The 19704-nt window shown below is 62.0% G+C and overlaps 2 protein-coding genes across 2 annotated transcripts in view; both read left to right on the top strand.

Moving 5' to 3' along the window:
• The window catches only part of PRPF6 (pre-mRNA processing factor 6), a 36381-nt gene extending 24310 nt beyond the window's left edge, over positions 1–12071 (top strand). The window contains exons 12-21 of the mRNA XM_068565657.1: positions 149–271; positions 2921–3042; positions 4488–4626; positions 6140–6259; positions 6510–6686; positions 7107–7240; positions 7879–7970; positions 9158–9272; positions 11270–11396; positions 11836–12071. Of these exons, the coding sequence (XP_068421758.1) occupies positions 149–271; positions 2921–3042; positions 4488–4626; positions 6140–6259; positions 6510–6686; positions 7107–7240; positions 7879–7970; positions 9158–9272; positions 11270–11396; positions 11836–11988 (1302 nt within the window). The 3' untranslated portion in view covers positions 11989–12071. The remainder of the gene's footprint in view (positions 1–148; positions 272–2920; positions 3043–4487; positions 4627–6139; positions 6260–6509; positions 6687–7106; positions 7241–7878; positions 7971–9157; positions 9273–11269; positions 11397–11835) is intronic.
• Positions 12072–15376: 3305 nt separating this feature from the next.
• C16H20orf204 (chromosome 16 C20orf204 homolog) lies at positions 15377–16567 on the top strand. The gene is made up of 4 exons (XM_068565797.1): positions 15377–15505; positions 15809–16063; positions 16147–16299; positions 16421–16567. The coding sequence occupies exons 1-4, from the start codon at positions 15377–15379 to the stop codon at positions 16565–16567; spliced, it is 684 nt and encodes a 227-aa protein (XP_068421898.1).
• Positions 16568–19704: the final 3137 nt, after the last annotated feature.

The raw sequence follows: 19704 nt of genomic DNA, 5'->3' as shown, positions 1-19704 counted from the left end.
ATCACTGTCAGCGGGCGGTGGCAGGGCCACGAGGGCGTCAGAACTCTTGGCGCTCACCCCCTGCAGCCCGCTCCGTCCAGGCCTTGCGTCCGCCTGTCAGGCTCCTGCAGCTCTGGGTGGTGAGTTCAGTTCTGTGTCCCTCTTTCAGGACGCCGAGGAGTGTGACAAGGCTGGGAGTGTGGCCACCTGCCAGGCCGTCATGCGTGCCGTGATCGGGATTGGCATTGAGGAGGAAGACCGGAAGCACACGTGGATGGAAGACGCTGACAGCGTGAGTGTGGCCGCGTGGGCCTGGAGTCTGTGTTTGTGGGGAACCCGCTCTGGTTTGGAAATCTTTCTGATCTGCTGATTTTTATTTTATTTAATTAATTAATTTATTTAATTCATTTTTGGCTGCATTGGGTCTTCGTTGCTGCACGCAGGCTTTCTCTAGTTGCAGCGAGTGGGAGCTGCTCGTTGTTGGGGTGTGCGGGCTTCTCATTGCGGTGGCTTCTCTTGTGGAGCGCAGGCTCAGTAGTTGTGGCTCGCGGGCTCTAGAGTGCAGGCTCAGTAGTTGTGGTGCACGGGCTTAGTTGCTCTACGGTCTATGGGATCTTCCCGCACCAGGGCTCGAACATGTGTCCCCTGCATTGGCAGGCAGATTCTTAATCACTGCACCACCAGGGAAGTCCCTGATTTTTTAAACATAAGTTGCAACTGTAAGGAGTACAGTTTTCTATTAGTCTGCTGCAGAGCTAGAATTTGAGCGCTTACTAACCTGGACCTGGAATCCATCTCCCAAGCGTCCTCAGCTGTTCACCACTGACCTCTGGGCCGTCCCTACCTCTGGTCTTTGCTATAACCTGAGCTTCAGAAAACAGTTGCACATGAAGCTCTTGCCCCCTCTGAAATGATTTCCTTGGAGTGGTGTTCCAGAGAAGAGATGATGTGTTCAAAATCAATAAAAACATTTGAGGCTTTTAGTACCTTAAATGTGGCCCTCTCTTTTTAATAGCCTCTTCCCCCCCGCTGTGTTGGGTCTTCATTGCTGCGCACAAGCTTTTCTCTGGTTGCGGTGAGCGGGGGCTACTCTTCGTGGCGGTGCGCGGGCTTCTCACTGCGGTGGCTTCTCTTGTTGCGGAGCACGGGCTCAGTAGTTGTGGCACGTGGGTTCAGTAGTTGTGGTTCGCGGGGTCTAGAGCGCAGGCTCAGTAGCTGTGGCGCACGGGCTTAGTTGCTCTGCAGCATGTGGGATCTTCCTGAACCAGGGCTCAAACCCGTGTCCCCTGCGTCGGCAGGCGGATTCTTAACCACTGCGCCACTAGGGAAGCCCAGTAGCCTTTGATTTAAAAATAACTTTAGACTTACAGAAAAGTTGCAAAAATGTAAGAAGAATTCTTTTACACCCTACACCTAGATTCCCCCAGATTTACCCATTTCACCACATTCGCTTTTGTGTTCTCCACACGTGCACACACATGTCCCTTATTTTCCCTGAACTGTTTGAGAGTACATTGCACATGTGGTGGCCCTTTCCCTCTAAACATTTCAGTGTGTGTTTCTTTAGAAGGGGACCTTCTCTTATGCAACCACAGCATAGCTATCAAGCTCAGGAGATCACTGTTGATGTAGGACTATGATGTAATCTGAGGCCTTATTCAGATTTCACCGATTGGCTCACTAAGTGCCTTTTGGCAAAAGGAAAAACCCAACTGTGTTCTGGTTGAGGAGCTGCCCGGGAGCTGCCCAGGGTCATGTCCACAGGTCTCCGTGGCCCCGAGAGTTCGGGGGAGGGCTTTGGTTTGTCGTGTTTCATGAGTGTGACTTTTTTGAGGGTACAGGCCCCTTGGCTTGGTCTCCACGCTGTGTCCTCACGGCCGGGCTCTGATCTTCGCAGGACTCTGTCCTGCTGGGTCGGTGGGGGCACATCCCCTGAGCAGCTCAGGCGGTGCCTGCCAGGCCCCTGCCCTGGAAGGCTGCTGTGGCCCTTTGTAACTAGTAAGTGTTTTGCGGGGAGACACTGAGACTGTGTGAACATGCCGTTGCTCACCAAACTCTGACCTGCTAGTTTGCGGGTCCATTAATGATGCTTCTGGCTTCTGTCAGTTATTACTGTGGTATCTGTCAGGTGCTGGTTTTCTAAATATCGTGGCTTCTGCGTTTGACGAGAGTTGATCAGTTGGACTCCTGCAGTGCAGAGCTTTTCTTTCTCCCTTGTTCATGTGGGCGCTCTCCTGCTCCTCCGGTCCCTGGATGCAGGCCGTGGCCGCTGTCTGCATGGAACTCACGCGGTGTCACACGTGTGACCCGGGTGCCTCGTGAGCACTGAAGTCTCCAGTGCCAGCATCGTGGTTTCAAGGCTTTTTGTTACATGACATTTAAGACAGAAAAGTGTGAAGAATGACCTCACAGGCTCCCACGGTCTCCGCCCTGGGAGGAGACCCCCCGCAACGTGTGGAAGAGCCCAGCTCCCTCTGGTTGTTGAGCCCTTTTGATTCTGAGTGTGGACTTGAACTCTGTGCTTCTCCTTACTTTCCTCATCGCCCTTGACAACACAGGGGCCTCGGTGGGCGTCACCCTGCAGACAGATGACAGACTGTGGGAGCAGTAACTCTGGAGCCCTTTCGGACTTTCTTCCGTTTCTCTGTCGTCTCTTCGCTTGGGCTGGAGCAGGCAGCTGTCCTCGGCGCTTTGTGACCTGCAGGAAGAGCGGAAGCCCTTGGTGCCCACGAGCGTGGGGCTTTTCCAGGGCTCACCCCCAGAGATGGGCTGGCCTGCCCATCCCCCAGGCCCTGAGCGACTGTCACTTGGTCCCGTGGGGCCACGGAAGCCCCAGAGTCTTTGTAACTGGCCTGCAGGGCTCGGGTCAGGAGTCGCAGAGCAGGTCCCTGTCCTGGGTCGGTGCCGGGCTGCCCTGTTCATGGCCCTCTTTCTGCCCTAGTGTGTGGCCCACAGCGCCCTGGAGTGTGCCCGAGCCATCTACGCCTACGCCCTGCAGGTCTTCCCCAGCAAGAAGAGTGTGTGGCTGCGGGCCGCGTACTTTGAGAAGAACCACGGCACCAGGTACGTGGCAGGCCCGCCTTCCTGCGCCAGCTTTAGGCCTCCTGTCCCCGCGGGTGGGCTAGGGCCTTGTTCGAGGTCCAGCCTCTGCAGCGAGGGGCGGAAGCTCTTGGGCTTTTCAGCCAGGCTGTCTTTCTGGCACCTTCTGCGCTAGCGTTGCTGCTGTTGTATAGTGCCAAGGCACCGAGGGGCCCATCTGCCCAAGTGCCTGCAGCTGAGCCAGGGGCACTGGTGGTTTGAGGGGTCCCTGGGGCAGGGCTGGAGCCCAAAGTCCCGCGTCTGTGGGGCTCTGGCTTCGGCAGCGTGGGCGGTGCAGCATCTGGGCCCCGGCAGGCCTGTTTTTCATTTCAGCTGTGCTGCATTTGGGTTTGGGCTGGTTTTTGTGCTCCGAGGAGGTCCTTGACAGTTTTCTTTAATTGTGCTCCTTAATTGAAAAAACCTTTCGGGTCTGCCTTATGGGCTGTAACTGCTGATTAAATTAGATGTTGCAACGTCTGCAGTTAGGTGGGCAGCCTCTGCCCGGGTCCTCTGCTGCGTCCTCTCTGCTCGGGCCTTGCTGGTCCCACCTGGGCTGCAGCTGGGAGCACGGAGCCCCTGTTGCTTTTCTTTTGTCTCATCGATCAGTCTTGGGCTTTTCAGGGAGTCTTTGCTGCTGGAGTTGCCGTTCCCACTGGCTGCTGTGTGTTTTGCAGTTAACTCCTTTGGGGACATTTTGAAATGACCCTGCCGGTTCACCCTGTACAAGTTCACCCGGACAGTCCTGTCTAGAGCAGGGCCGCTCCCGAGGGTCTTGGTCCCTGGGTTCAGGGGCAGTTCCCCTCCCCTGGCTCTGGCGTCCTTGGCGGGGTGGGGGGGCCGAGTGCTTCAGACCTGGGGGTCTTGGTTCCGGTGTCGAGCTTCACGCCATGCAGACGATTCTGTGCGCTCACTCGGTCTTGCTGCCGAGGCCCGGGGAGGTCGTCTGTGCCGGGGGTATTACAGGGGTGGTGGGCTGCACAGGGGTTGGGGGCTTCACACCTGAAACCCAGGCTTCTTGCTTGATGGTGACCTAAAATAACTTTCTTCCAATAAGACAGTTTCTCTGGATGCCGGAGAGTAGACTCGGGTCGTAATCTTTATCGGCGGATCTGTGGTTAGAGATGAAAAGGCCCCCGGCCCCCAGACCGCGAAGTTATCACGCCTCCAGGACACACGGCTGTAAAAGGCTCTCTTGAGAAGTTCCATCAGACTCTGCTGTTTGAACAATGCATTGCTTTGTAGCACCCTCTTCAGTAGTTGACTTTCGAGCCTTTATGGAGAGAAAAGATTTCCCCACACTCTCCCCATTGTAAAAGTCTGGTAAATCATTGACAGCGTCGAACTTTGAAGCGCTAACTGTCTTTTCAGTGCCCGCGGCTTGGCTGAGAGCGGCCTGCATGCTCTGGTGGTGACCAGCCCCTGTCTTGCAGGGAGTCGCTGGAGGCCCTGCTGCAGCGGGCCGTGGCCCACTGCCCCAAAGCAGAGGTGCTGTGGCTCATGGGCGCCAAGTCCAAGTGGCTGGCCGGGGACGTGCCTGCGGCGAGGAGCATCCTGGCCCTGGCCTTCCAGGTGGGTGAGGGGTGAGCCTTGGCCTGAGGGCGCCAGGGTCCCGTGCCCTCGTCAAGTCCTCCCCCCTCGTCGACAGGAGCTGACCCTAGAGGGGCCGAGCACGGTCAGGCCGTGTGGGACTTGGGCTGCTCTGTGGGCAGTGGGGCCCTGAGGGGGCCGGAGAGGAGGAAAAATGGCCCAGACGATGGACACCTACCTGTCATTTGCCGCCACTCAGTCTGACCTCGGGCTAAGTGTTCCACGACACAGACTCAGGGAGACAGGAGGGACAGGGCAGCAGCCAGAGCACCATGTCCCCACACGAGGGCACGGCGACAGCCGCTTTCCTACGTGAACATTAGGGTGTCCAGTCCCTGCAGGAGGAAGGCCCGAGCATGGGTGCCTGCATTGGGGTCACACGTGGGCCACCTGGCGCTGCCCAGGCCCGTCGGCGGGTGGAGTTGGGCTCAGACAGCTGCGCCTAGCAGGCTTACCACGGCTGATGCCGTGAGCTGTGCATTTTTCGTTTCTTTTTTTAGATTTTTTTTTTTCCTCTTTTTTGGCTGCGCCGCACGGCATGTGGGATCTTAGTTTCCTGACCAGGGATCGAACCCGCGCCCCCTGCATTGGAAGCGCAGAGTCTTAACCACTGGACCACGTGGGCAGTCCCTGTGCGTTTTTCTTAGGACCTGATTTTGATTGTCACGTGTAACATCCTAATACTTTATGACCGCAGGGGTGTTAGCCAGTGGTTTGCAGCACGCTTTTGTATAAACGAGAGTCTGCGTCACTCTGTTGTCACCCAGGCTGGCATAGTCAAGCCTGTCCTTCCCTGAGTAAATACGTGGAGGGGCCTGGCCTGGGTCTCCCGTCTGCTCTCAGCTGTCGTCTGGGCGCCCAGGGTGGAGGACACTCCTCCTTTCCCAGTGGTCCCGGCGCTCTCCCGCCACTGCCCGGGCAGTGCCCCTCTTCTCCTTAGCTGCCACCGGGGGGCTGCTTCTCAGGTTGGGGGCGTGGTCAGGCTGAGTGTGGCCAGCAGCTGGCTGTGCTTTCAGGAGGCCGGAGGGCGCCACCCCCGTGTCTGCTGGACTCTGGGTTGTACGTGACCCAGTCCTGACCCTGGGAGCCCTCTCCGCGCCGTCCGTGATGTCCCGGGCATCCTTCCGTCCTATCCACGTTGACACACTGGGACGGCCAGTTCCTCATTGCCAGGCTTGGGAAAGAGCAGGGTTGGGTGGGCGGATCCACGCGGGTGGGATGTGAGCGACGGCGTCAGCAGGCAGAGGGTGGCGGTTGGCACCACGGCCCCAGTGCCATGGAGGCTGCACGTCTGTGCCAGTGAGACCAGGCTGGCTTGTTTGTGAGGAAGTCGGTGTCCCGGGGCTGGACTCTGCTGTGTTCCCCGTTAGCCCAGGCCATGCCTGGGTCAGACGTCCTGCTGCCGAGTGAGGCCCGGTCTGGCTGCCAGGCGGGCTGCCTTTGGTTAGGGTGCCCTCGCCCTGCTCGCTTCTCATGCTGCGTGCTCGCCCCGCAGGCTAACCCCAACAGCGAGGAGATCTGGCTGGCGGCTGTGAAGCTAGAGTCCGAGAACAACGAGTACGAGCGGGCCCGCAGGCTGCTGGCCAAGGCACGGAGCAGCGCGCCCACCGCCCGGGTAAGCAGAGCCGCCCTGCCCGCCACGGGCGGGGACCCCCCGCGCCCCCGCTCCCCGCCTGAGGCCACGGGGCTCGGAGCTCATTTGTTCACTCTTGGCTTTAAGATGCATTCATGTGTGTAGCCCTAGCTTGTCCCAGAAGATACGAGACAGCGCTCGGGGTGAGCTCTCGGTGAGGCGAGTGCCAGGAAGGGGCCGGCCCGGCCCAGGCTCAGCGCCGGAGCCGGGCTGAGGCCGTCTGATCCCTCAGGTGTTCATGAAGTCTGTGAAGTTGGAGTGGGTGCTGGGGAAGATCGCGGCCGCCCAGGAGCTGTGCGAGGAGGCGCTGAGGCACTACGAGGACTTCCCCAAGCTCTGGATGATGAGGGGCCAGATGGAGGAGCAGGAGGGGCTCGTGGAGAAGGCCCGGGAGGCCTACAGCCAGGGGGTGAGCCTCCGCCCGGGCCCGCGCGCCCTCTCCTCCCGCGGCAGCCGCTCAACGGCCTGCTCGGGCCCAGGCTCGCAGGAGCTGCGGGCTCGGGGCAGACCCGTCCCCTAACCCGGTCCCGGCTTCTGCCCCCCACCAGGCTGTGCACTCAGCAGAGTACGATTTACGGCCCACGTGAGGCACAGGCTGCTGAGTCAACACCCGTGTGTGCGTGCACATGGCACAGCGTGCTCATGAACACGCACCCCGTGCACGTGTGCACAAGACAGCCGTGCGTGTAGACACACGCCTGGGCGTGAAGCGGCTGGGTCTCTGGAGGCAAAAGGTGGCCCTCACTCCCGGCTGGAGGAGCCACCACGGCTGTTACAGCCCCTCCCAGATGCCAGCTGAGCCCTCTCTCACTTGTGTCTGTGGCTGCAGTTGAAGAAATGTCCCCACTCCACACCCCTGTGGCTTTTGCTTTCCCGGCTGGAGGAGAAGGTTGGGCAGCTGACCCGAGCTCGGGCCATTCTGGAGAAGTCTCGCCTGAAGAACCCGAAGAACCCCGGCCTGTGGTGAGCCCCTGCGCCGCCCCCCCGTGAGCCAACCTCGCTCACACCCTCAGGCCGAGGACTTGGTGCAGCATTTCCAGCTCAGGCTCCGTGGGAAGGTGCCAGCCGTGAGGAGTCCGGTCTCGGCCGTGGGAGGGTTCAGACGGGCCTGAAGGTAGTTGGACACAGTGTAGCTTGTGTTCAGATTAAGGGTTCCCCAGGAGAGCCAGGAGCTGTTGATGGGGCATCGGGGGCGGATGACACCGAGAGAGTGGACTCTACAGAAGAGGTGATATCTGGGAAAGGCCTTGAGGGACGAATAGGAGTTTGCCGGGTGAAGAATGTCCATAGGAGGCTGTGCACACAGAGGTGCAGCGTGCGCCTTCAGGGCGTCAGCTCACTGCGGCGCCCCAGCAGCCATCAGCAGGCCTGTCTGTCTGCATCCTGGCCGTCTTCGTTCGCACCTCAATGACATCAGAGTCCCAGGTGTCGGCTCCTGCGGCGGCTTGAGGGTGGGGGGTCACCAGTGTCTCCCTCCTCTGGTAGATGAGCCGCTGGGCAGAGCAGGGAAATCCAGCCCCTGCGGCTCCCCAGGACCTTCCGCTTGTCGTCGGGCTGCCCGTGGACGGCGCTCGACCCCCGCCTCGGGCCTCTCTCCGCAGGCTGGAGTCCGTGCGGCTGGAGTACCGCGCGGGGCTGAAGAACATCGCCAGCACGCTCATGGCCAAGGCGCTGCAGGAGTGCCCCAACTCCGGTGAGCACCCCGCTCCCAGGCCAGACAGGGGGCGTCAGGTTCAAATAGACAGAAATAACATCTGTTATACGCGGTCATTTAGACGACTGAATCCAAGCCTCAACGTGAGGAGTTCGACCTCGTGTTCTGAGGTGCTACCATTTCTTTTTTGATATAATTTAATTTTTTACTCTTTCATCTCAAGTCTGTAAGTTAGTGCATGTGCAGTATAAACGAATTTGGAGCAGAAAAGGACATGAAAATCACCTGTAAGCCCAGTACTCGGAAATCACTGCTTTTAGCTTGTTTGTATTTTTACAACTTGTATTATTGCACAAAAAGTCATACTGTGTGTTTGGTTTTGTGCATTTTTTTTTTTTTTTTTTTTTTTTTGGGACTGTGTTGGGTCTTCGTTGCCGCACGTGGGCTTCCTCTAGTTGCGGCGAGCGGGGGCTACTCTTCCTTGCGGTGCGTGGGCTTCTCATTGCGGTGGCATCACTTGTTGTGGAGCATGGGCTCCAGGCGCGTGGGCTTCAGTAGTTGTGGCTCGCGGGCTCTAGAGCGCAGGCTCAGTAGTTACGGCACACGGGCTTAGTTGCTCCACGGCATGTGGGATCTTCCTGGACCACGGCTCGAACCCGTGTCCCCTGCATTGGCAGGTGGGTTCTTAACCACTGTGCCACCAGGCAGGGAAGCCCCGTGCCTTTTGCTAAAGCTGAAAATTTTGTGAGAATTTTTCATTACTGAATTCTTAAGATCGCACATTTTTTAGTGGCATCGTAGAATTACCTGCGTGTATGTCAGAAATACACCACTCACTGGGGGGCCAGTTTGCAGGCTGCTATCAATCCCAGGTTGTCTCTCTGCCTGCATCTTTAGTAGCACTTTTGGTTATTTTGTTACAATAAATTCTCAGCTGTGAAGTCATTGAGGCCCTGGGAGTGAACCCTTGGAAGTTGTTGGGGCTTCCAGCCTCGCCGCCCCCAGGATGTTGTCCCATCCGTGCCAGTGGGGCCCTGTGGCTCCAGGTGGGCAGTGGGACCGGCAGCACAGGCGGCCTCTGCTCTCTGCCCGAGCAGACGTGAGCGGCCATGCGGGAGGTGCAGCTGCGGACACCCTCAGTCTTCGAAGGCTGCCCTTGGGCAGCCTGTGTGTGGACGGGCACACCTCTGAAAGCTGAGGCAGACGTCTGTGTGTCTGGATTTCAGGGGTCCTGTGGTCTGAAGCCGTCTTCCTGGAGGCGAGGCCCCAGCGGAAGACCAAGAGCGTGGACGCCCTGAAGCGGTGTGAGCACGACCCGCACGTGCTCCTGGCCGTGGCCAAGTGAGTCGGCGTCCTGGTGGCGGTGCGGCGCCTCCCGCTGGCCCCGGAGCAGGGCGGGCTCCCCTGGTCCGCAGCCTCCGCAGCTCCATGACCGCGCGCATCTCTGGGCAGAGGCCCCCTGGGCATGGGCTACCTGGATGGCCTGGGTCGTCCTGGACCCCCAGGAGGGCGGCCTCTTCTGGACCCCGACCCTCTGTCCTGGTTCTTTCCTGTGGCTCTGCTCTCTCTGTCTCTACTACTCAGTTTATTCCTATGCGGGCCTTGGGTTGCAGGACAGACAGAGGCTTGCTGAGGCTGGTCCACACGGAATTTAGGTTACAAGCGAACCTTCTTTTGGTTCAGAGGGCTGTAAGCAAGACAGTTGTTTCCAGAAACCAGACCCTTTGACCTGTGTGACCCCGAGAACAACCCAGGGGCCGTTGGTCAGGCCGTCAGTGTGCCTGGGGGTGTGGAGGCCACCTCCCAGCCTCAAGGGCAAGAGGAGGTGAGCAAGCGACCTCCCACTGCAAGCTCATGCAGGGTGCTGGGTCCGGGGCTCCCTGGGGAGGCGTGGAGGGCCTTCAGAACCTCCTGGCCCCGCAGGGTCTCTGCTCCCTTCTAGAAGGAGGACGACGGCCTGAGAGGAGCAACCTGAGTACCGGGCCGGGGTTGGGTGTGGCCGGGCTAGGAGCGACTGGGGTTGGGGCGCGGAGGGCTCCTCGGGCTCTCAGCTGGGCCGGGGGTGTGTGGGGGCCCAGGAGCTCCTGTGCGCTGTTGCTGCCCCGGCAGGAGCCTGGCCCAGCTGCTTGCTCAGCTCCTGCCAGCACCTCCTCCGTAGGGGCCGAGGGCACTGTGCGTGGGGCTTCCCGCAGGCCCCTGAGGCGCAGCCTGGGCCGCAGCCTGGGCTGCCCCCCACCTGGCGGCTCCCTCCCTCCCGCCCGCCCTGTGCTTCCGCCTCCTATTCCTACTCCATTCTGATAGGGCTGCCATAAAACCTCATAAAAGGCTTTGTAAGGTAAACAGGCTCCTCCTTGCTGTTCCCAGGCTGGTGCTCTGTGTGCTGCTATCTGGGTTTGTGCTCTTTAAATCACAGTTTATCTAACATTAGCAATTAAGAATACCACAAGGCTTAAAAAACAATCAAGCTATCAGAGCGTGAAATTGTTCCGTTTTGTAGCTGAGACCAGCCCAAACAGCTGCCTGGAGGGTGCGTGGTGCACGTCTGCTCCGTCTGCTCTGGTGCTTCTGGCTGCGGAGCTGGGTGGAGGATGGAAGCCACCCACAGGCCCCGGCTGTCAGTGCCCACCGTGCCTCCCCGCTGGCCTGCCCTCCCCTCGCTGGCATGTCGGCAAGGCTCCCTGGGCCCCTGACTTGGTTTCTGACGCTGTGGGTCCTCTCCTGGGCCTAGTTTTCAGGTTTCTGTGTCTGCTGGTATAGCCCAGGTTCTCACTGTTGGCTTGGGTTCCTGCTGGAGCTGCCTGGTAGGGCAGAACGTTCCAGAAGGTGAATATGGAGGAGCAGGCGGAAACTTCACTTTCCCGAATCAAAGCCTTGACTTGATTTTTGTCAGGTTTATTACTTTCATCTCCCTGTATTTTACTCAAAGGAAAATAATTTAAGGGAGTTTGAAGTTCTTGCTCTGTGGGTGGTTTTTTTAAGAAATGCTTTGGTTAGACACTTGAAGGAGGGTTTCAGGTTAGTCACCTGGAGTGGTTTCCGGGTGGTCAGGACTGGTTCCTTGGCACCCCTGTGGGAAGCCCACGCTCTCCAGGGAGAGGACAAGACCAGCAGCGCCTGCGCCAGGCTCTGTGCCGCTGTGGCTGCCCGTGGCAGGCCACTAGGCTCACCAGGCTCGTCGTCCAGCCCACCCGGGAGCGAGCTGTGGCCCGAGGAGGCCAGGGCCACCCCCAGCGTGGCTCCTGCGGCCCCAGAGTGCCCCCCAGCACCGTCCCCAGAGTGCCCCCCAGCACCGTCCCCTGGCCACTCACTCGGTCTCGCCCTGCTGCTTCCCCACACAGGCTGTTCTGGAGCGAGCGGAAGATCACCAAGGCCCGGGAGTGGTTCCACCGCACCGTGAAGATCGACTCGGACCTGGGGGATGCCTGGGCCTTCTTCTACAAGTTCGAGCTGCAGCACGGCACGGAGGTGAGTCACCTGCCGCCCGCTGCCCCTGCCCCGCCTGTCCCGCAGCGCTGACGGCCGATTCAGCTTCCACGCGGCTTTCTGGCTACAGCCCTGGAGCCTCTCAGCCTGAGATTTAGCTGTTTGGGGCATCTTTTAATGAGTTGGTTGTGATGGGGGCTCGGGCCATGGCAGAAATGGGGCTGGAGCTGGAGGCCTGGGGGTCGTCCTTGTGCCTCGGGGGCCCTGTCCTGCTGTGCAGGAGCCCTCCCGGAGCCCAGTCCCGTGGGGTCCCCACGGGACGTGGAAGCGAGGCTTGGGGGAGCTGGTCGGCTCCTAGTTGGGGGGCGGGTGCGGGCACTGGTGTGAGGCCTGGTGGAATGTGGTGGGCCTGCTCCCGGGTGGCGGGACTGGGGGCGGCGGGGGAGTGGGGGCGCCTCACACGCCCGCGGTCCCCACCCAGGAGCAGCGGGAGGAGGTGAGAAGGCGCTGCGAGAACGCCGAGCCCCGGCACGGGGAGCTGTGGTGCGCCACGTCCAAGGACATCGCCAACTGGCAGCGGAAGATCGGGGAGATCCTGGTGCTGGTGGCAGCCTGCATCAAGAACGCCTTCTGACCGTTCCGGCCCTGCACTGGCTGGGGGCGGGGCGGGGGGTGCGAGAGCTGTCTGTCCTGTCTTTGATTAAAGGCTTTCTAGTAGTTGCGGGGTTCGTGGCCGGCGGGTGTTCTCCGAGCCCTCCCCTCGTGCGCTTTGGCCGCCCCAGTCTGCCCCACGCTGGACGGGGCTCACTTTCCAGGAGGCCTCGTGAGAGCCCGTGCCCACAGGGGAGACGCCAGGGGAGCGGTGAGGCTCTCCAGGGCTTTATGGAGACGGTGGCGGGACCTCATGTCCTGGGTAAAAGCCCTGCGTGGGGACAGCCGGGGTCTGGCTGGCCCGGTGACTCCAGTGCCCCTGCGGGTGCACGCGCTCTCCCGCCCCGGGGTTGTCTGCGGCCCCCACCCGCCCACAGCGGCAGGCTGCGTGTGCCCCTGGGTAGGTGACTTTCCTGGGTGCGGACGGGCCTGGCCCCTGAGGTGCTGCCCCCAGCGTGTGAGAGGCTCGCTCCCATTGGCAGGTGAATTCACTTTTGCTAATTTGTAGTCAGCAATTTTATGCTAAAGCACTTGTAACTGTCCTCTCTCTAGACTGAAAATGCATTCATTACTTGGGAGACTTGAGTGTGTTTTCACCATGTGAGGATGAAAGACTTCCTCGGGCTCTGGATCCCTGCGTCTGTGTCCAGTTGGAAACTAGCTAGTTCTCTTGGAAGGGGGTGCGTTGGCCACGGCTGGAGACATCTGGCCGGAGGCCAGGGTTGGTCCAGAGGCCATGGGCCAGAGAGAAGAGATGCGGATTGTCACGTGTGGTGACGAGAAGGGCGGCTGGCAGTTATTCCCACATGTTCTTCTGTAAGAAACGATCCCAGAGGGGCTCCTCGGTGCCTCGTTCTGCGGGTCAGTCACTGACCCGTGGCTTAGCCCTCTGGCAGCAGCCGAGGTTGGGGAGCATGCCCTCCTCATCAGCACCAAGGGCGTGGGCGTCCGCCTGCAGAGCGCGGGCCCAGCCGGGTCCACCTCCGATGCTCTGGGAGCCACAAGGACGTGGCCAGCCCTGGGCGGGATCGGACCATCCCTGTGTGGGGTCAGGAACTGTTGGTGCCAGGGTGGGCGGCCGGGGCAGGCCCCGCTCACGGATGGTCTGTGGCTCTGGAAACCCTTCCTCTCGTCACCCGAGGTCAGCCGGTCCCCGAGGGCCGTGCCGGTCCCCGAGGGCCGTGCCGGGGGTTCCTGGGTGTGTGCACTGACCCTCAGGAGTCGCCTTTGGTCTCTTCTGGAGGAGGTGGGAGGGATCCTGCCCGTTGCGCTGAAAAGCGAGTCCTGAAGTTTTTAGGAGCTTGAAAGCCTGTCCCTGTACAGATGTGGAAACTGAGGCCCAGGAGGGGGCAGTGACTTGGCTGCGGCCACAGGGCAGCTGGCAGCCCTTGGTTGTGGCTTCTCCCGGACGCTTTCTCTGATCTCAGGTCAGGTGAGGCCTCCCACAGGGCGCTTGGAACGTTCCAGAGCATCTGATTGTCCACGTGCAAATGTCCTTCCTCATTTGCCTGGGGATTGTTTTCTCAATGCCTCGAGGTGGTGGTGAAACTACTTTTCTCCCTGGGAAAAACATATCTTAGCTTTTCTTCCACTGACATTTTTCAGTTCCAGCTCAAGGCTAGCTGAGTTCCTAGGCTTCCCTTGTTCGGAGGCACTGCTGGGGGCAGGGCTGGGCAGCACCAGGATACCGCCCGGCAGGGTGCTGCGGCCCAGCTCCCTGCAGGCCTGGCTGGGCGAGTGGCCGTGAGCTCCCCCAGCAAAAGACCCCCCTCAGCCCAGGACGGGCGAGCAGTGGGAAGCAGCTCTCCCCTGAGTGCTCGGCCAGCGGGGAGCCCGGGAAGTCCCCTGCCTGGGACCTGCTGGGGCAGGACCCCCCGGACGTCAGGGTGGGGGAGCTGGGGGGTGGGGGGGGTTAAGTCCTGCTCACCTGGTCCTGCCGGTGGCCAGGCTCCTGGCAGAGGCAGCACCTGCTGACCACTGAGGAAGGCCCTGGAGGAGGGCGCAGGGCGGCCCCCGCTTCTCCTGGCTGCCCTTCCCCACCAGCTGGGCCCTGCCCTGCTCTCTGCCCACCGAGCACCCTACCCCCTCCCTGGCAGAGAAGATCTCCCAGGTCCGATGGCTTAATCCAAGATCCACTGGGTGGGAAGACAGCCCGCTGGGGCTGGGCTCCAGGGTCAGGTTAATTGAAGAAGTGATTGGATAGCGGTGGGGAGAGGGAGGGGGCAGGGCTGGGATCCTGGGGCCTCCCTGCTGCTCCCTCCCCCCTTTGCTCAGAGGAGCCAACTTCAAAAGCCTCGTCTGCCTGCCGTCCAGGGAAGCCTTGTTGGCCGGGTTTGGAGCAGGACCTGGAGCGCAGCGGCACTCCCCACCTGAGGACCCCAGGACTATGTCCGAGGCCCACTGGCGGGAGTGAGGGAGGGCCTGACCCTGAGAAACCCATGGTGAGCAGCGGTGGGCCGCTGGGGAGGGGGCTGACTTCGGCTGAGGGGCAGGGAGCGCGCACAGCCCAGGAGAGGCTGCTGTCCCGCTGTGTCCCCACCGGGAAATCCCCCTTGGTTCCCGTCACTGCAGCCTGGCCCGGAGTGCTCCTGACTGGCCTTCCCGGCAGCGGCGGCGGGGTGGGGGTGGGGGTGGGGGGGGAGTCTCCCTCCTGGAGCTGGGGCCACCGTGTCCTCATGGGTTGGGCTGGCCTGAGCCTCGGGCCCTGGTCAGGGGCAGACAGGCCTTCCCGGGACCCCCTGGGCAACCAACCTACCCCACTTGGACATCCTTCCAGCACCAACGGCTCTTGTTCTCACTATGATCTCTGACCCTCAGCAGGCAGAGGGGGCGACCGAGTCGACCATCATGCTAAGCCTGTCTAGGGAGGGGGTGGGTTTCGAGAAGGGCCCACAGCTAATTGCATTTGATCCTCCAGCCGACGCTGCCAGGTGCCTCAGGCAGGGAGCCCCCACGGACTCCAGGTCCGGCCCTGCGTGGTCAGGCTCTCCTGCCAGGCTGGGAAGCAGAGTCGAGTCCTGTGTCTTGAGTCCCAAGTCTCGCTGGGTTCGCATGATTGATTTTCCAGTGCTGTGTGACTCCAGCCTGGGGGCTGGGAGCCTGCAGACAAGCTGCTCTTGCTCTCTGATGTTTGGGCTTGTGAGTGGGGGTGGGCTTCTTCCCCGTGAGAGCCAGTTCTCTTCATTCTGGGGGAGGGGAGCCCTGGTGGTGTGGACCGCAGTCCCCTTCCTCCCTTCGCCTTGGGCTTTCCCCAAGCCTTCCCCTTCCAAGGGGGTGTGGCCTTGAGCTCTGAGCCCTCACCCCTGTCCTGGTTGGGTTGGGGGTGCAAGGGAACCCCAGCCCCCATGGCTCTCAGAGCTGGTAGCAGAGCCATGGGGGAGGGTGAGGAGGAGCTGCCCGGCCATCGAGGGGGCGGATCAGTTCTGCCCTCTCCTGTGGGGCACCTGGAGATGAGCCCAGCTCTGGTGGGCATGGGTCAGGGCATGGCCAAGGGTGAGGCTGTACAGGGGGTGCTTCCTGCTGTAGCCAGACCTGGGTCAGTCCTGCCCTCCAGTCTTATGGGCACTTGGGCCCTCACACCCATGCAGACCAGAGCTGCGGGCGCTGTCGTCTGTCCTTCCCCAAACCTGCCAGCCCTGTGCCTAGAGCATTTGTTGAATGGCATGGCGACGTCTCCGTTATACCAGCTCAGCGATTCCTTTGTACGTGTGTGTGGAGTCGGGTGCAGGGGCGGGGAGCACATTGCCCGCAGTGCTGCAGGAGGGTCGGCCCCTCCGCAGACTCTGAGCCTGTATCCCTTCCAGGGGCCCCCCAGGCCCGCGCTCTGGGCGCTCCTGCTGGCGCTGCTGGGGGCTGCACCGGGCCGGGCCAGGCTCGGCGCCTGCAGCGTCCCAGACGTGCTCCACCACTACCGCGCGGTCATCTTCGAGGACCTGCAGGCCGCGGTGAGGTGGACCGGGCCGGGCTCCAGACAGCTCCATTTCATCCAGAAAAACCTGACTGGAGCCGCGGCCTCCCGATGGCGGGGCCGGGTGGGAGCCTCCTGTGGCGCCCAGAAGGTATGGAGACATCACCACCCAAGCCCTCCAGCCCCCTCCCCACGGGGCTCCTCCCCCAGTCCCCCGCTTCCTCCCCTCCCCAGGAGCACAGTATCCTACTGTCCATCGTGGCCCTGGGTCGGACCCTACGTGGGGCGGTGGCCGGGGGCCGCCGCGGGGCTCTGGAAAAGGCGGCTTGGACCGTGGCCGTGCGCACCGAGGCGGTGATGCGGCGCCACTGCCGGACGCTGCGCCAGGTGCGCGTCCCCGCTCGCTCCCACGGCCCCGCGGTCTCCCTTGCCAGGGGCTGGACACGAGCTGCGGGGGAGGGGGCGGGCGGGGACCGTGCCCACGCCCTGACCGACGCGTCCCCGACAGCGGAGCCGGCGGCCCGAGACGCGCCCTGTTCGGCGTCGGGGCGGCCGGAGGCGGCTCCTGCTGCGCGCCCTGGACGCCGTCGCCACCTGCTGGGAGAAGCTCTTCGCGCTGCGCGCCGCGGCCACCGACGGCTCCTGGGGCTCCTAAGCGCCCCGAGCGCGCGGGTCTGGGAAAGGGCCTTGCGGCCCGGCCCCTCCCTCGCCGCGGCCCGCACTCCTCGGAGGGCCCGGGACTGGGAGGCGGGGCCCGCCTGGCGAGCTGGTCCCGGAGGGGGCCCGCCCTCCGCCCGGCGAGCTGGTCCCGGAGGGGGCCCGCCCTCCGCCCCCAGCAAGGCCCCAATAAACTGAGCTGGTGCTGCGGCCCTGTTCGCTCTTTCTTCGCCTGCCAGCTGTGGGGCCAGGCAGCCCCGGGTCCGCGCCTCGGTGGGGAGGGGGCGCTGGGGCCTCCCGCACACGCGGTGTGGGGGAGGGGGGGGGGAGCGGCGGTGCTCCCAGGCTCGGCCAGCAGGGGGCGCCTCGGGACGGGACTCCTGCTAAGTCGGCGCTGCAGGCTTGGGCGGGGGGCGCGGGGGCAGATGGGGACTCCTGCTGGTCCTAAAATGTAGCATCGTATCCGTCCTGCTCCACTCTGGGATGGGGGAAGGGTGGAAATGGAGGGGAGGGGAAGGCTGAGCTTTGTGAATTCGGAGCAAAACAACCGGATAAAGGAAACAGGCCTGAAGGGAAGCGAGCTGCGGCCCTGGCTGCAAGCTGGGCCAGGCCATTTCCTGTGGCCTGGGAAGGGTGGCAGCAGCTCCTCTGCGGGACTGGCCAGGCCAGCCAGGGACCCACCGTCTTGTGTCCTGGGACCTTATGTTTGCGTGGCAGGGTGGAGGGCTGATCCCTGGAGTCCCGCACCTACAGCCGCGTAGGCCTGGAGGTCCGTGGCCCCCTCCCGGATCACAGCCTGTGGAGGGCGGGGGGGGCGGGGGGGGGGGCGCAGCGGGGCAGGCAGAGCACCTGGTCAAGGTGGATGCCTGGTCGGCACACCTGTCATCATGCTCTTCCCTGACAGGTGGACGGACCCAGTAGGCACCGAAGCAGGCCTTGCCCTGGGCACCCTGGCAGAACAGAGGCAAGCAGGAGATGCAGACAGGCCTTGCTGGCGGAGCCGTCAGCGGGGCGCAGCTGGCCCTGGCCGCCCCCACTGTGTGCGTGTGAGCGCGTGCAGCCCGAGCAGCAGGAACTACTGTCCCTGGTTCGTACACTAGGGAACTGAGGCCCCGGGGAGCTTTCAGGACTTGCCCCAGATCTCACAGCCAGGAAGTGTAAGAGCCGCGATGAGAGCCAGGCCCCAAGCAGATGACAGCCCGCCTGTGCCCTGTGTGCAGGTTGGGGACCTCAGGGTGCATCCCGTCACCTTATAGGCTCCCAGGCCACGTGGTCGCACTCTGAGTGTGAGGGTGGCCTGGGCAGGGGGCCTGTGTGGTTGGGGTGCAGCTGGAGGAGGTGGGCTTGGCCGTGAATGGGGTGAGGGGAGGTCCGGGCAACCCCAGGGTCCTGGCCTGAGTCCCTGAGGGAGTCCTCATCTTGAACCTGGGGAACACTGGTGGAGGAGCAAGCTGAGGGGCGCGGTCTCGTCGCTGGCTCCCGCTGTGCAAGCCTGGGGCTGTGGCCAGGTGTCCGGGTAGGAGGGAAGAGTCCTGCTTTGGTTGGAGCACAAAGCTTGGGGGAGCTGAATCGGGCCTGGTAGAAGGTCAGTAAGAGAGTCCGGGGGTCTGGGTGTGGGGACGGGGAGGGGACAGGCCCTCCACAGAGGCCCCCACCATGCTCCTGCTTTCCCAAGGGCACCCGGCTCCTTGCACTCGGACCTGCCTCCGCGCCAGGGCCTGTGGGGAGAGCGCTTCTCCTAAGGGCGCCTGGGCGCGGCCTCTGGGCCGTCATGGCTGCCGCCCGCCCACAGCACTCCTTGCTGCCAGTGGTGAGCGGGCGATGGGCAGCCCTTCCGTCCGCCCACGCCTGAGGCAGTTCCCAACAAGCCCGTTTCAGGGGGGCTGGGAGGAGGAGCAGAGGCCTCAGTTACGGGGACACAATCTCCGCCTGAGTCCTGGGCTGCAGCCATGGTGGTGGACGAGATGCTCCTGCACCCTGGCCCGGCTGTTCCTCCCTGGCGGCTCCTGCCAGAGCCTCCCCGGTGGTGAGCGTGTGTGTGTGTGTGTGTGTGTGTGTGTACACAAATGTATATGTCGAGGTGTGTGTGCGCAGGGATGTGTGAGTGCACGGGTCCAGGTTCCTGCCCCACGCTGCCTGGCAGGGCGCCCCTCTCTCAGGCACCCCCTCCTGACGTCTAACCCGGGTCTGTCCTGGCAAATTGACTGCCTGGGCGTGGGGGCTGGAGGCCTGTGGCCTGAGCTCGAAGACCCCAGTGGTCCCTCCCTCATCTCACTTCGAAGTTGTTCTCAGCACAAGACCCCCACCCCCCGCCTCGGCCACCGCTGTCCCCGCTCTGCACTTTCTCTCGAGGCCTCGGTGCCAGGCAGAGGCTCTGCACGTGGTGCCCAGGCTTCTGCCAACCCCGATGATGGGTCAGCATCATGGCTGTGGGGACGTGGGCCGCTGTCCCCATATCTCAGAAACCATCTGTATTAGTTTCCTAGAGCTGCTATGACAAATTACCACAAACTAGGTGACCTAACACAATAAAATGTTCTTCTCTCACAGTTCTGGAGGCCAGAAGTCCAAAATCAGTATCATTGGCCTGAAATCGGGTGTTGTAGGGCTGGGCTGTGCTCCCTCCAGGGGCTCCAGGGGAGAAACCATTCTTGCTTCTTGAAGCTTCTGGTGGCTCCGGGTATTCCTTCGCTTGTGGCTGCGTTGCTCCAGTACCTGCCTCTTGCTTCGTGTGGCCGTCTCTCCTCCCTGAGGATCTCTGCTGCTGGACTTAGTGCCACCTGGGTGATCTAGGATGATCTCCTCACCTCAAGATCCTTAATTACATCTGCCAAGACCCTTTTTCCACATAAGGTCCCACTCATAGGTTCTGGGAGGTGGACGTATCTCTGGGGCCACCATTCAACCCACTTCAGCATCTTTGCTCATGCAGGATGAGGGCAGGGTGGGCTTCTGGCTTCTGGGACGAAGTTCACTTGTCCAGGGTGGGGACATCCCAACCAGACCACGTCTGGGGCAGGTGGAGGGAAAGCTGGGGCCGCCCTGCTCAGCCCTGAGGTCTGGCCCTCCAGGCTCGGCACCGGGGCACATGAACTACCCAAATCGTTGCTGGCTGGAACTGACCAGAACCAACAG

The sequence above is a fragment of the Eschrichtius robustus genome, chromosome 16, assembly GCF_028021215.1.
Source record: "Eschrichtius robustus isolate mEscRob2 chromosome 16, mEscRob2.pri, whole genome shotgun sequence".
In the NCBI taxonomy this organism is placed as follows: domain Eukaryota; kingdom Metazoa; phylum Chordata; class Mammalia; order Artiodactyla; family Eschrichtiidae; genus Eschrichtius; species Eschrichtius robustus.
The sequence above is the reverse complement of the archived record's forward strand: the minus strand, read 5'-3'. Positions and strand labels throughout refer to the sequence as shown.